Source organism: Aethalodelphis obliquidens, unplaced genomic scaffold (genome assembly GCF_003676395.1).
Source record: "Aethalodelphis obliquidens isolate GAN/ISIS:26980383/991018 unplaced genomic scaffold, ASM367639v1 scaffold11, whole genome shotgun sequence".
In the NCBI taxonomy this organism is placed as follows: domain Eukaryota; kingdom Metazoa; phylum Chordata; class Mammalia; order Artiodactyla; family Delphinidae; genus Aethalodelphis; species Aethalodelphis obliquidens.
This window is the reverse complement of record NW_020837955.1, coordinates 32,956,882-32,973,312: the sequence shown is the minus strand read 5'-3', so window position 1 is coordinate 32,973,312 and position 16,431 is coordinate 32,956,882. Positions and strand designations below refer to the sequence as shown.

At 36.2% G+C, this 16,431-nt stretch overlaps 1 protein-coding gene across 4 annotated transcripts in view; it reads left to right on the top strand.

Annotated features, from left to right (window-relative positions):
* RAB11FIP2 (RAB11 family interacting protein 2) overlaps window positions 1–16,431 on the top strand; it is a 41,253-nt gene that overhangs the window by 2,755 nt on the left and 22,067 nt on the right. For 2 of the 4 annotated variants that reach the window (XM_027112711.1, XM_027112712.1), the window contains exons 2-3: window positions 3,511–3,953; window positions 4,665–5,133. In XM_027112711.1, coding sequence (XP_026968512.1) covers window positions 3,511–3,953; window positions 4,665–5,133 — 912 coding nt within the window. Of the gene's footprint in view, window positions 1–3,510; window positions 3,954–4,664; window positions 5,134–8,692; window positions 8,769–9,754; window positions 9,788–16,431 lie in introns of those variants that run through there. The other 2 variants (XM_027112713.1, XR_003433938.1) reach the window with 2 other exon arrangements.

The following is a 16,431-nucleotide window of genomic DNA, read 5'->3' as shown; positions in this document are numbered from 1 at the left end:
GTATTTGATGAGATCTCTTTATTGGTAATATTTCTAGTTTTTTAATATAGTTAATAGCTTCCTTTTCCAGCACAGCTGTACATATGGCCCAGTAAGAGACAGACTTGAGTCACCGGTGTGTTGCAAGAAAGATATTTAATATTCTGCACATTGTTGAGCCTTGTCAGCATATTCCCAAGTGCTTTTTAGAAAACCGGTATGAGTGATGAAGGCTACCAGCTGATTTAGAAGTCCCATGGAACTGCTGGGTGTGACAGTTTCTACTCTTGACACTGAAGACAAGTATTTACAGCTTGTCTTCCAGTTGTGTTATGACAAGCCAAGAAGTGTGGTGGCTAAAACTATCATTTTACTTATTTTTATACCTTGAAATTAAAAGCCTTTTTTTTTCTTTCAAGGAGAGGGGAAGAGGGGCCTGAGCCAGAACACTTTGAGTGGGGCATGGAAAGAGAACTTCTGTATCTCCCACTTTAATGGGTGTCTGGGTCGGTTCTGGCACGAGATTTAAGGAAACAATACAGTATTTAATAATAGAATGGTAAAATAGTTCATGCTGTTATGTAATACCGATTGATTTTTTTTTTTAACAGCAGAAGTGGGTGATGTTGATTTTTTTTTTTTTAAATGCTCATGAAAAGTAGTAACTATCAGAGTCCCCAGAGTTAGGTATGACTCAAGCACATGCAGATTTTAGGACTTTTGTGTGCAGCTCTGCAGTGCACCTGCGTCCTGGCCTCTGGCACCCTTACTGCCAATCTTGTCCCATTTCTGACCACACAGTACCAATTGCTTGGGAATAGTTCCCACATGTGTGGTGGTTTTTGAACATGGACCTGTGCCCACTAAAAATTGAACAGAAGCCATATACAGTTTAAATCCAGCACTCCAGAGGTGAAAAAAAAATCAGCATTAATCCACTAAGCCTCAAATGCTATGTCTTCATTTTATCTTTTTGAAGCCTGGGAAAACAAGTGCTATCTCTGGAATGATTCTTGAAGGTCTCATTAAGACTTCCCTATTATATCACTTTCAAAACAAAGCAGCTAGAGTTATTTGTCATGCCTGTATTTTCAGTTGGTATATTAAAGTTCTTCGCAGTTGGGTTTTTGGAGGGTTTTTTTTGACGAGGAGGAAGGAAAATACTGTTTTTACAGTTTATATTCAAACACTGACTTGCTTTATCCATTAAAGCTTACCTAAGTCTTTATTTTTCCTTACCAAAGAACAAAACAGTGCAACACATACACACATACACACACACACAAACACACACACACACACACACACAGGGTTGTAGCATGGCTGTTTTCAGAATATAGTTCTAGAAATGAAAATTCAGTAAACATTTATTTAGTGCGAGGCACACTGCCTTCAAGGAGCTTACAGTCTAGCAGGACAAAACCTACATTGCCTTCTTTGTTGGCTCTCATGTCTCCTGATTAAATACAGTGTCCTGTAAGGTACAACCTGGTATGCGTTTAACCTTATTGACATATGTGATTCATTAGATACAAAACAACTACTATTTTCATGCAGCTGTTATTCATCAATTTTGGCTATTTTCCTTGTTGACTCCGATCTGACATTGAGAAGTTACTTATTCTCTGTGCCTCAGTTTCCTCATATGTGAAATAAGGATGTTAGACTAGATGATTTATTTGGTCTCATTTCTTAAATTTATGAATTTCGATTACCCTTACTCCCTTACATTTATTGGGTTATTGCTTCATTTTTTCCTCAGATTTGCTTTGATTTGTTATACACATGCAAACCCTATATGCTTGGAGTTTTTGTTTGGTTCATTTTGTTTGGGGATTTGTGGGGTTGGGGGGTGCATTTCTTGCAAAGTGGATTCACCTATTTTCTATATAACCTGAGTTGTTAATAGAGCATTTCTCATGGGCCATCCATCGGAAGGATTTCTCCCCCATGGAAAATGCTCTGTTTCCCCAAACTGTGAGTTAATAATTGGATATATAACCTTGCTTCATTTCCAGGCTTTTCGAGTGCTCAACTTTGTTTTGTTGAAGGTTCTCTATTCCACAAAATTTATTGCTGTAATTTTTTATTTCTAGTCTCTGAGTTTTCAGATTTCACCATTTGCCTCAGATAAGGGATTTTCTCTATTTAGGGTCTCATGTTAATGCTTTCTATTATAAGATATTCTCTTTAAAAAGTTGCTTGTTTTGATGCAACTAGATCTTAATTGATTGAATTGCTTCAAATTAAATAGAAAATATTTCTCTTGCATGTTACTTGCTAAGATGTAGCAAGTAATATATGTATTATGTGCCAGTTTTCTTTTGCCTGGAAAGGCCTTTGAACCAGTCTTCCAATTGATAGTAAATGTAGCTTCTTCTGGTATATCCTGTAAAATTAGATCAGAGTTCCTTTTGTAGCTAAGAAAATTTAACACTTGCAGAGCTGTATTTAAATGATGACCTGTCTCCGATAATATACGGATATATACGGGATATATCAGATATATACAGGACGGATAATATACTTCATTGTTAAGTAATGTGAAAACATTGTGGAAACTCTCTTCTAGGCTGGCGTTTGTAGTTTTTTTGGCTGTTTGCCCTGTATACTGACCATTTGTGACACCAACAGCTGGAGAGGTTCTCATGGATAAAAATACTGTAAACAAAACCAAAATAAACTTTGCTTCTTACACATCATTTAAAAATGGGCAGTGTAATTCACTGAAGTGACTAAAAGCATAGGATATGGCTCCAGTTAAAATAAGTTTTATTTGGTATTGTCACAGTACCAATAGTTAATGAAACAAATAGATTCTAAGAGGAAGCACGTAAGCTTTCTTTTTTCATCAAAAACGCTTTACAAGATTTATGACTATTTGTCACTTCTTGCATTTTATTAATTTGCATATTTTATTCAGGAAGAGGCTTTGACCCATTTTATATGAATGCAAATTATATCATATGCGATTTTCATGATTAGCAAACTATATGGAGTAGTCTCCCATATTAACAAAATTCTTTTAATAGCTTTTGCAGAGGAACTATTTTGAGATAGAGGCTAAATATTTATTATTTTATTAAAAAATTAGTCATTATCATTTTATGGTGCTCAAAAATAGTTTGTATTGATGAATTATTTCAGGGTCTCTATCTTAGTGTCTTTTAATGCTAAAAAATGTTCTTCAGCCATTAGCAACACTTACCCCAGATGGAAACATAATAGGCTATGTATGGTTGGTAAGAATTTTTGATGATGAGTGATTTTCAAATCATGAAAGAAAAAGTTGTCTAAATAGCTTTTCAAAAAAGACTGATTCCTTCTGTATATGCCACATGACAGAGACTTATCTGTTTTTTAAATGAAGCATTGAATAAAACCAGAAGCACTCTGGCTGACAATTTCTCGTTTAGTGCTTAGATTGCCTTGATGTAGAGTAACTTTACCTAAAAAGCTGTTTGTATACAACAGAGCTCAATAATCCTCTCTTCATTACATGTTACAACCCAGTTTTTCCTTCTCTTTAAGGTGGTTTAGTTTAGAATCCAAACAAGGAAAAAGAGCCAAAAACAGGGGTGAGATAAAGGTCAATATTCAATTTATGAGGAACAATATGACAGCAAGTATGTTTGACTTATCAATGAAGGACAAAACAAGATCTCCTTTTGCAAAATTAAAAGATAAGATGAAAGGTAGAAAAAATGATGGGACATTTTCTGATACATCTTCTGCAATCATTCCAAGTTCTCACATGCCTGATGCCACTACTGAATTTTCAAGTAGTGAAATACAGATGAAATCTAAACCAAAAAAGCCTTTCCTTTTGGGTCCTCAGCGACTCTCTTCAGCGCATTCAATGTCTGATTTAACTGGGGCCCACGTATCCTCGGAGAAGCTGAAGGCTGGCACCGTTGCTCAAACGCATCTTCTCGGACACCAGATAGGTTCCTTTGGAGCAGTTCCGGAAAGTGGTAAGTGACTCATGCATTCTTTCTTGTTGATCCTCCGTGGTTTGAACTACCCTCTTAATTTTTAAAGTTTGACTTCAAAGTTAGGGAATAAAAATTGGAGTTTCTTGCTAGTATTTTCTAAATTTAGTCATCAAATATTTATTGAGTACCTACTGTACTCAAAATTGGTAAGTATATTAAAGGCAGAGCTTGTCTGCATTCAGTACTGTATTTATATTATTAGAGAATAAAAATGAGTCTTGGTTTCTTTTCATGGCCTGGCTTCTTTTTCTTAACTGCCGTTTCTCCTGTCTCAAAAGCCTGAAGCATAAATGAATATTCCGTTTCATCAGAAAGTTCCTAGAAAAGAAACCTTTAATGTTCAGAAGTAAGAAAGTAAATTTAATGCTAATGATGAAAAAAAGTCTGAGAATTTATAGCACTATGATGCCAAGCAGAACCTTTAGTTTTGACATTATAATTTGTTTATGTGATTGTTTCTTTCTGAGCTGAGTAAATTACTAATTGTCTAGCAAGATACTAATTGTTATTAGCCTACATACCGCTGTACCTTAGCATTTTAAGGTTGTTTTCCTTGATTATTTTAAAAGGTTAATATCTTTAAATAGCTAATTGCTCTCATTCTAAAAACAGCAGTATGCACACAGAACATGTCAAATAGTGTGATGTAATGTGTCACTGATTATGTACTAACTACAAAATTGTTTGCAGGAAGTCTCAGATCTCCACACAGAAGAACATTAAGCTTTGATACTTCTAAAATGAACCAACCTGACAGCAGTGTGGGTGAAGGTGAATCGTCTTTCGGAAGACAAAATGACCCATTTACAAATGTGACTGCTTCATTACCCCAAAAATTTGCAACACTGCCAAGGAAGAAAAATCCATTTGAAGAAAGCAACGAATCGTGGGACAGCAGCATGAATTTATTTTCAAAATCAACTGAAGTAAGAAAAGAAAATAAAAGAGAAAAAAGGGAGAAAGTTAGCCTGTTTGAAAGAGTGACTGGAAAAAAAGACAGCAGAAGATCTGATAGACTTAACAATGGGGGATCTGATAGCCCTTGTGACTTGAAATCACCTAATGCATTTAGTGAAAATCGTCAGGACTATTTTGATTATGAGTCAACTAATCCGTTTACAACAAAATTCAGGGCTTCAAATATAATGCCATCTTCAAGGTAAGCTTAAATGGGGGGAAATTGTGCTATTTTGGAAAATATTGTACTTGAAAGTATCAAATATCCTTTTTAAATTCCTTTTATTTTACTTGAAAAATAATTCTTATCTTATTTTTATAATTAATTTTGGAGCCGGGCAGTGTTGCATACATCTTTGGAATTGAACTTTTTATCTTAGAAGGATAAAAGATTCTTAATCCCCACTGTAGTTTATTTCTACTTATGTTAGCCAGAAGCTCACCGAAACTTACAGAGAAAACAGCATAGCTTTTGATGAGACGTAGTGGGAGTGAATCACCAGTGGGAGTTAATTCAAGCCAGAAATTTAGGTGATAAGTTGTGTTTCTAGATGTTATTTTCCGGAGATTAGTTATGGACCAATAGCAGCCTATGGACTATTCTTTAAGAAATGCTGGCTTCAGTATTAATGGTTTTCATAATAGGTGTTAACTATCCTTATTAAATGGCTATTTAGAGTAGTTTTTATTTGTGAATGTTTATTGGAATTCAGTGAACCTTGTGGGTACTATAAATACATCAAAGAGTATCTGTAATGATGACTTATAGTTATAGAAATAATCTATCATGATAAGGTTTAGATTTTCAAAATCTGTTCTCAGTTATGTAATAGTACTTTTCTAATTCCTTAGTACAGGTTGGAACTGTATGGTTTAAATAAAATGATAGATTTTGCAGAAGTGAATGGTGGAATAGCTGATTAAGGAAACCTCAAGCAAAGAGTAAGATGAATTTATTGGAACCTTAAGCAGTCATCATGGAAGAGCATGGTAGACTGTTTGCCATGTAACATAGACGTTCTTTCCCAAGGCAAGGACGTATGGTGTTCAGACCCCAGTGGGAAACCTGGCTCAGTAGCTCTGTGACCTCTCTCAACCTCAGCATCTCCATCTTTGAAATAAGGAAAATGATATCTACTTGATAGGATTGGGAGACGATAAATGATAAAGTACATGGTACAAAGCCAGGCCCCAAATAGGGAACCCATAAACGGTGGTTGCTATTTACATTGCCATGTCATACTTTGTTCAAGAACAGTGCTTTGTGTTGTCCTACTATGAACAGAAAATAGTACTAACAATTGCCCTTTTAGGCTTGTGATCTCCTGCCTGTCTTCTGATCTTCTAAAACATGCATTTAGAGTTTTCCAGGGAAAGTTGGTGTTTCTTTTATCAATAAATGGGTATTTGCTGTGGCTTTAGAAAGTATTGTTCAGTTTTCTTTATAGACTGTACTCCAAAGAAATACGTTTTTATCATATGGTATTAATATTTTATTGAAGAGTCCATGGTTTTTTCATGCTATTCTCAAGCATTTCATTTTGGTATTTTACATAGTGTACTTCACATATTGCGGTTAAGTCTTAAACTACAGAGGTAAATAGAAATGTATTTGCTTTTTTCCCCTCTTTAACTGAACTTTTTTTGAAGAGGATTACTGTAAAGAACTGAGATAACTTAGAGATTGGATAATTTACATAATGTTAGAGTCAAAGAAAAGCAAGAAAAATGGGAAACAATAGGAAAATAATTTTTAAATTATGGCAGCATATGGAAAAATAGGTATCCTCAAATTTTTAATTGCCTTATACTTGGGCTTATTTACGTGGACTTAAAAATTAATGTTTTAAAAGTGAGTGTGGCATTTTGTGAAATTCAGGCTTTGTTTTGGGTTACTTCGATATTAATACTGTATCAAAATTAGAGCTGTTTCGTGATATTTATATAAAATGATTGCAAATGTGTGAAAAACAATAGGTTTTTTAACTTTAAGAATTTCTCTTCTTCATATTCATGAGATGCCAGCTATAAGAACAGAAACATTTGTAGATTCCTGAGAAGTTACTCTTCCTTTTTGTGTCACAAACCATCTTTGTGATAAATGTGAAACATTTGCAATAAAGGGGTAGGTCTAATTAATAGTGTAAAAAAAGAAGGATTGAATATAAATAGATCTAGGAAGAGAGTACAGTTCAAATTCTTGGAAAGCAACTTTGTCTCGAGTGGAATTAGGAAGGATATAGTCTGAGGTAGTTTGGTCTATTCATATTTATCCTCCCAGTATCATTCCTCAGTTATATGGGACATTTTAGATTTCTCACCTTAACATCTAAACCAAATGCACTTTGAAGCTATAGACTCACATCACTAGGACACATGCTGTGAATTATTTTTTTCTGTAGTGCTAAATAGATCCATTTACAGAGTCTCCTGGACTCTTTTTTTTTAAAATGTATTTTCATTAATTTATTTTTTTGGCTGTGTTGGGTCTTCGTTGCTGCACATGGGCTTTCTCTTGTTGCGGCGAGGGGGGCTATTCTTTGTTGTGGTGCGCGGGCTTCTCATTGCAGTAGCTTCTCTTGTCGTGGAGGCACGCGGGCTTCAGTAGTTGTGGCACGTGGGCTTAGTAGTTGTGGCTCACGGGCTCTAGAGTGCAGGCTCCGTAGTTGTGGTGCATGGGCTTAGTTGCTCCACAGAATGTGGGATCTTCCCAGACCAGGGCTTGAACTCGTGTCCCCTGCATTGGCAGGCGGATTCTTAACCACTTGCGCCACCAGGGAAGTCCTCTCTTGGACACTTGTGACTGATGTTTTCTTTTTTTTCTTTTTCTTTTTTTTTTTTTTTGCGGTACGCGGGCCTCTCACTGATGTGTCCTCTCCCGTTGCGGAGCACAAGCTCCGGATGCACAGGCTCAGCACCATAGGCTCCATGGCATGTGGGATCTGCCTGGACCGGGGCACGAACCCATGTCTCCTGCATCGGCAGGTGGACTCTCAACCACTGTGCCACCAGGGAAGCCCGACTGATATATTTGAGAATGCTGAACAAAGTGAAGGGTAAAATATGTAGCTGTGGAACTGGATTTTGTTCTTTAGTGAGCTGTCTCCGCTATGATTGCAGGTACACAGGAACCATATTATTACCCTCTGGGTGAATAATGTGTATGATTACAACCGTAGAATTTTCTTTATGCCAAAAAAATTTTAAATACTAAGGAACGCTTTCTTGAAAGTTCGTTTTTATTTCTTTGTAAGTAAAGTCCACCTGAAGAAATCACCTCGTAATCACAAAAATTACTGCATTTTGGTTCTGTTCTTGGAATAGATCCCATAGTCTTACATAAAACTGAGAGAGGAAATCAGTTAGGCTTTTTGTTGGGTTACTTCTACAAAGAGCAGGGCTCTTTGAAACACCTTTCCCTGCAGTTACTAATTCTCAGTCTCTTTCCTCTTACCCACCCCCACTTCTTTGAAGCCTCTCTTACTCTTGTAGGAAGAGGTATCTGTTCCTTGTGCTGCATGTTCTTACCTAATCTTCTTTTCTGTGGGCATCTCATTGTTCACTAATGTGACCAGCCACTTTTTTTCCCTCTCACCTCCATGAACAACATGAGGGCAGGGCCTGCATTTCATTCATCTTTCAACCCTTCATCTCCAGCATGATGGGAAGTAGCTGGTATTGGAAAGCATTTTTTGATTAAATGAACACGGTATAGCAGATGGATTTCCTAAAATGCTACTTTCATTCTCTCATTCCCTTAGTCTCCTGCTTCCAGCTCAGTGTGGGCTAATAACACTGAGACACCTGCTAACACCAACAACAGATCCATAAAGGCAGGTGTGTGCATTTTTATATACAACTAAACATGATTAGAAATCTAAGTGAGTTTTAAGGGACTACCAAAATTTAATATTCATATCCTAATTAACATATTTCTGGAGTTTGTTAAGAACTCCGTATTAATTAGGTTAGGTTATCAGCTGCAATAAACAACCTCAGATCTCATTGGTTTGCTCCAGTAAAAGTTTATTTTTCCTTGTTGTCACAATTGAATTCTCTGAGACGGGGCTGGAAGAAGTGGCTGCTTTGTTCCATGCTATTGCTCAGCTCAACACAGTTGCTCAGGAACCAGACTCCTTCCTTCTTGTGATGCCACCCTTTAACACCCATCCTCCAAGGCCGTGCAGCAGGGAGAGAGAGTGGAGGATCACATGTGGGACGTCTTTATATGCCAGGCCTGGCAGTGGTACCCATTACTTCCACGTGTGTCCCATTGGGCAGCGCTCAGTCATGTCCCAACCTGAGTGCAGCCAGTTAAGAAACATGGTTTAGCTGTGGACCCAGAGAACACTGAATTGGGTGTGGTGAGTGTACCGTATTGTGTGTGTCCTGGATGCCAATTCTAAGAAGTGTGGACACTGTCTAACACTTGGCATGCTGTAAAAGTCCAACTACACATGTATGTGAAAGGGTAGCTGGGATTATAATTTTCAGGAAAATGTTTTCTTAATTTACTATTGGTATTGAGTTGTTTGTATTTTAAAATTGCTCTTGCTCTTGCTTTTTAATTACAAATCACAGGTAGTTTAGCAGAATCAGTATCAACTAATTTGTTATGTGGTTAACCCTACAATTTGTAAAATAATGATTTTTTGCATCAGCAGTAATTAACTTCGCAAAAACAAATATTCCTGAATGTTTGTTATACCATTTTCAATAATTTGTTCACAACCAGTTCTTCTTTAATACTGGGTTATTTTCCCTCTGGAAAGTGGAAATAGGTGGGTATGTTCACCAAACCAGATTTCCCTTTTTTTTTACAGAGATGGAGCTAGACCGTTCACTTAGGTGGGGACATGTGACCAAGTTCTGGCTTATTGAAGACTTAGTGGAAGAGATGTACGGTGGGCCCTCCATATCCCCAGGTTCTACATTCGTGGAATCAATCTCGGGTCGAAAATATTTGGGGGAAAAAATTCTAGAAAGTTCCAAAAAGTAACACTTGAATTTGCTGCATGCTGGCAGCTACTTACATAGCATTTACATTGTATTTACAGTATTCACATAGCACTTACATTGTATTGGGTGTTGTTAGTAATCTAGAGGTGACTTAAAGTATATGGGAAGGATGTGTGTAGGTTACATGCAAATACTATGGCATTTTATATAAGAGACTTGAGCGTCCAGAGAGTTGAGTAATCTCCTGGGATCCTAGAACCAATACCCCACAGATACCAAGGGATGACTGTATACCAGTTTCAGGTCTAGTCCCATGAAAACCTCCTATACAGTCCCCCATATTGCCTGTCTTCCTCCATACCCTAGGCTGAAGGTTGCCAAATCTGGCTTGCTGCTTGTTTTCGCAAGTAAGGTTTTCTTGGAGTGCAGTTCGCCCATTTGTTTATGACTGCTTTTGTGCTATAATGGTAGAGTTGAGTAGTTAATGACAGAGACTGTATGACCTACAAAGCCAAAAATATTTATTATTTGACCTTTTACAGAGATAGTTTGCTGAACCCTGTACTAGCTGGATGGGGGTCTTTAAGAAGGGCAGAGCCATAAGATAGGGACAACCTGGGTCCCTGAATGCATTTGGAAGGCCACCTGATAAACAAGAATAACTGTTGAACCTTGTCTTGAATGATAAATTTTCAGAATATTGTTACTGTGATTTTTGCATTTATTTATTATAGCACGTAGCATCATTATTATTTATCATTTACGGCACAGGGGCCATAGTGCCTCTTGTTCTTTTTAAGAAAGCCTAATTCAAAAACCTTTCAGAACCACTGGTGTGCAACACCAAATCCAAACTCTTGTTCCTAATTTTCAAGGATTATTGTATTTTAGGCTTTTCTTAACTACCCAACTTTTCTTTTACAATTCCTCACCTTTCTGTGCCAGGTGAGTTCATTTCCTTACTGCACCTCTCTACCCTGCGGTCCCTATAAGCCTGGCCAACTCTATTCCTTGGCTCAGCTGTGGAATGCACTCTTCACTCATCTCTGAGTGTCCTAAGCCTAGCTATCCTTGATGTTGAAAACTCTTTAATCCTATTTTGATTGATAACATAGTGTTCCCTTCTGTGGAATTCTGCTGATATAGAACATAATTGCTGTACGATGTTCATTGTGTCTCAGTTTTAGTTGTCCCCACTAACCTGTATCAACTGCTGAACAGTTGTGCTGAATCTTCTTTTGTGGGTGCCTGCAGCACCTAGGTCACTGCATGTCATCAGTGCTAGAATCTTCAGTGAGTAGGCCCTGAAATAAAAGTCAGCATTTAAAGAAAAAAAACTTCCTGCTGATTCTCAGGCTTAAAAATTGTTGATCTAAATTATATCATCTATTTCATAAAAGTTCAGTAAGTACTTATTTATGAATAGGAATCAGGAGTCGTGCTGGCAAAGTCATAGTTGAATGGACAGTTTAGTCATATTAGCTTTGTCTACAGGGCCCTAACTAAGTAAAGGGATCAGTGAGGAGATCGGCTTGACTAAAACGGGGGTGTGGAGAAGAGTATGAATTTGGTTGAATGGCTAAGAAACATCTAAATTTACTTAGGCGTTGAAGACCAGGCAGAAATGTCTGACTGTTAAATGTTTATGGCATCTGTGGATGGGTTGTTTTTCAGGATTCAGGTAACACCAAGGCATCAGTAGTGATGAACAACATTTAAAAAATATGCTTGTGTTTGTATGCTACCTATAATAAATTGAAGAGACTACATTTGTGAGGTATATTCTTCTGAGGTTCCAGTTTAGGACTGAAGATACCTCCTGGTTAATTAAGAGAGTTCATTAATATAAGGAGAAAATTTGTGGTGTATGTCTTATTCTGAAATTTAAAAAAATATAGTCAGTAATATAAGCATACTCTGTAGGATGAGCTAATGTTGTTTGATGTTAGAGGTAGCTCATCAGAGAGCAAGACCTTACGGGAGATATTTTTACCAGAGAATTTTGTTTTGGGAACATCCTTCTATTTATGACCTGCACAAAGAACACACTTTCCCTTCATTATTTTCTGCCTTGTTGTAGTTGTGAATATACCATGTAGCAAACTCTTAGTTGCGCTACAGAACTTAATGGTATGTTGTATAATAACATGCCTAGTATCATTGATTTTATTAGAGCATGTATGCATATATTTCCTTTTGCAGTATTTGCTGTGGAAGAACCTGTCTACTTCTTTGCTCTGAACTTAGGCCAAAGAGGTATTTTTTAGGGCAGTACATAAATAGTGTCTGAGATGGCAATCTCATATTTATCACTAATATTTTATAATTTTGCATGATAGTATGCCTTTTCCTTTCCGGATCAGGTTAACCTACTTCTCTTTTCCCTTCCTCCGTCCCTGCTTTCTTTAATCAATTCCGGTGATGATTGTACCATACCTTTCTTAAAAGCTGCAAAAAAGTTAGTTATCTAGAATGTATATTTAAATGTGTCTCTAATTTTCTCAAATCAAAAATCACCATAGGCTTTTAAGCATGTAACCATTATTATGAAGTTGTATAATATGTCCATAAAAAAGACTTCACTGTAGACTTACATTTTTATTTTAAAAAGTTATAGTAAACAGATGATCCTAAAGAAAAGACCTATATTCATAGTTTTAAAACCTTCATTTTTATAATGCTCCTTATGGACATTTTTTTTTTTCCTGTATAAGTTTAAAGCTCAGTCTTTGGCTTAGTAAACCTTATCCTGCATAAGGTTTACTTTAATAGCAATATTTATTTTTTATCCTTATTTGTCTGATATTAAAGATAATCTCCCTGTTATTCATAGCAGCCTATAAATCTTTTACACAGCTGAAAATTTGTAGCTTCATTTATGAGACAGAAAATAAAAACTTGACATGAATTTTGGAGCCATTAATCCATTAGTGCCCAGGGATTTACAGAATGTGTCTAATGAAACAATGACTAGGAGCATGAAATATGCGATGTGATTAGTTCCCTTAACACTAACTAGAACTTTTATGCTTAACTCCCCAGGTACTACTTGAAACTTTTTTACCCTTTGTCATCCTAATACTCATTATAATAGCTTTCATTAATTGGTACATCTCCCCATGGGTTAATTTGCAGGCACCAACCATGCCATCCTTTTGCTAACTTGCTAATGCAAATTGATATTTATAGACTTCAAAATTGAAAACAATAAAAGCTCTAACAAAAAGACTTTGCTAAGTTATTATCATTATTATTATTTTGAGCTGAGAGATTGAGATACACAGAGAATCTGTGAGAGAAGAAAACAAGCCAAAAAAATCCACAAAAACTACTGTAGGCTAATAAACTGATGTGAAAATTTCTCAATTTACAGCACTTGACAGGTGCTAAAAGAAAAGCATCTTTAATTTTAATGTGTTGTTAGGACCTCTTTAGAGAGACTGTACAAGTTATTAACAAGGTCCTCTGAGACAGGAGACGGGTAATTAACAAGACCTATGGAGATATAGTTTAGGTAATTAACGAGCTCTTAGGCACTGGACACAGGATAACACATAGCGAGTCCAATAGTTAAAGAGAACAGGTTGTTATGATATGATCAAATACAAGATGTAGTATGTAAGTCTTCTTGAAGTTTCTGATAGGAGAGTATTAAGATTATATTCCAATGACCTTAGTGTACTAATTTTTGTAAATCATATATAAATATTTTGCTTTAAGATAGAATTTGAGAGGATTATTTGCAAAATCAACAAGCAGAGAAGCTTGTTACATGTAGATTAATAATCTTCGTTAATTGCCATTAATGAACTTGTATATTTTAAGAGCAATACATTGGAGAGACATAAATTACGTGATTCTAAGTTTAGACTTTTATTCCGTTTACTTTTTACCTGTGGCCTCTTGGCTAAAATTGTCTATTCCAAATTGGCAGTCTACTTTCCTTGTCCAGTTTAAGACTGTCAGGATCTAGGGCAGAGAGAAGACTGTCCTTCCTCAGTTTGTTTTTTACATAATATGCAAAGGTCCCTCAAGTCATGATCTTATGGTACCTTTAAGTCTGAGACTCGAGAGTCCCAATTTCAGATACTTGGTCTAATCATTTCCAGTGTAAATTTGAAATTGTTGGAGTATGAATCGAGTTCTGGTTCAGAAAACTCCCAGTCAGCAAACCTTTATTATAAACATGTTATACTCTGAAGATTAAGAATATGAAGAAAGAAAGCCCTGCAGGTCTGATTCATTCCATTGCTTCCGACGTGTGGCTGCTCCAGGCCATCAGTATGACTTTTTCCGAATTTCAGATCTGATAATCAAATGATATTTTCATTTTTATTATTTTTGGATGAACAGCAGTACTTTAATAATATAGAGCAATACTTGCTATAGACAAGGACAGCAGAGGTTATTAAGATATAAATCCTGCTCTTAGAGCTCATAAAAGCAGTCATGTAAATATTAGGTCTGAATTCCATGCTCAGGACTGGACATTGTATAGGCGTTGGGGTACTTTGAAAGACTTTTCAGTTGGGTTGTGATATGATCAGAGTAATATCTTAGATAACTCTGTAGCATGGTGGGGGGGTCTGCTGGGGCCAGGAGTGGGAACAGGGAGGAGGCTTTGGGGCAAGAGAACAAGTTGGGAAGTTACCGTGATTGTTGAGGTGAGAGTTGATGGAGGTCACTTGACAGTAAGGATGGAGAAGAAGGGAACCTCTCTGAGATACATTTCCGGGCTAATATAGATGGGATTTAACCATTCTGCTTGTGTGTGTGTGTGTGTGGAGGGGAGGGATGGTGGGGGACTAGTAAAGGAGAAAAAACAAGGAGGATTATTCCAATGATGTGTCTTCAATCGGTGTCTTCAATTTGATGAATCACAGTACTGTAAAAACTGTATTACAGCAATGTCAGGTCTGTAGTCTTGAATCAAACTTGGCATTTCAGTCTTGATGGAGAGGGCTACGGTTTTTTGTGTTTTTAACGAGGTGCTGTCTTGTTTATTTTAGAATTTTGTTTTTAGAGAATAGGAATTATGTGTTTTGAGTTATTCGAGACAAGCAAGTTAGTATCAACATAATAACAGTTCTTGAGAATTTGTTTTTGAAAGCTGGAAAATATTTTGGCTTCTTTGAACACAACAATGTGTTCTGTAACTGCTTGTGGACTTAATGCATTTAAAATGTGTTCACCTTAACACTGTAATTACTCCATGTATTTCTCTCCAGTGGCTTTTGGCTTTACCAAACCTTGCCCCCTTTTGTTAGCTTCTCACTAAGAGAATAACTTCTTTCTTTTATACTTTTCCCTTACTTCTGTATACCACTTTTCCAGGCCTCCTGCTTCTATATTTAGAACATTTCCTTTTGGACTACTGTGACCATATCACCTGTGGTTACCTTTTTTCATAGCAGTAAAGCTTTAATTTTTAAAATACGGGTGCTGTTTCTATATATTTAATATATGGTGGTAGTGTTACCTGATTATTTGATGTGTTAAATATAATTCAGTATTATTATATGACAGATAATAATTATAATGTAAATGTGTAAGAATTAATATAAATATTAAACTACAGTATTATGTAACTATTTTGAATATATTATACATCAAGTAAAAATGTTTTATGTATTTTATATATTTATTTTAAGCTTACATATCTTTTTGACAAAAGTGCTAATACCACTTAAATAGCAATTACATGGATCACCTTGTCCAGGATAAAACTTAATTCAAATTGCCAATTTTTAAAATTATTTTCACAAACATGTCTGTAAAAGTCTACTAGGGCTAGGGGTTGGATGGGTTGAAGATAAGATTCATAGGTTACTAGTAGCCTCATAAACTAGGGAGAGGGATGTGTAAGCAGTGACCTGTAATCCAGGCAGAGTGAACTGTGTTGAACACAGCATTTGCTGCGGGAAGGGAGAGGAACAGCTTGCTAGAAATTAGGAAATGCTTCTTCAAGGAAGAGGCCTTTGAACTTTTGTTCCTGACCGTTGAACATGATTTTTTACGTTGGGGAATGAGTAGATAGACAATTGTTTTAGTAAATAGCAAGAAAGCTTATTTTAAAAATTATGAGATGTGTTTGGAAGGAATGTTTTATAAATTGTGACTGTGTACTATTATATCATTAGTTGTCTGCTAACTACTTAGTAATTTTACCATTGCTTTTCTAGTTGGAACTATAGTCTTTGTCTGTTGTTCCCTGCCTGGTAGGTTCCTGAGGAAGTATGTTTGTTACTTTAGGCTACCAGGAGCCAATTAGTGAGTGCCCTGCAGCAGCTCTGCATTAAGTATAACAACCTCTTTGTTATGGAGCCTGGTGTGGGAATGGGGGTATTCAGGTTAATCACATATTTTGTTTACTTGAGGTGTACAATATTGTTTCATGTAGATTTTTTCACTTTAAAAGAAATTAAATGCCCCAAATAAATTTAAAATGGAAATCATACCAAACATAATTTAATATTTGATTCAGAAGGTATATTTAACTACTTCTACCTGAGGATTTTTCAGTGTTACATGAAAGTATAAA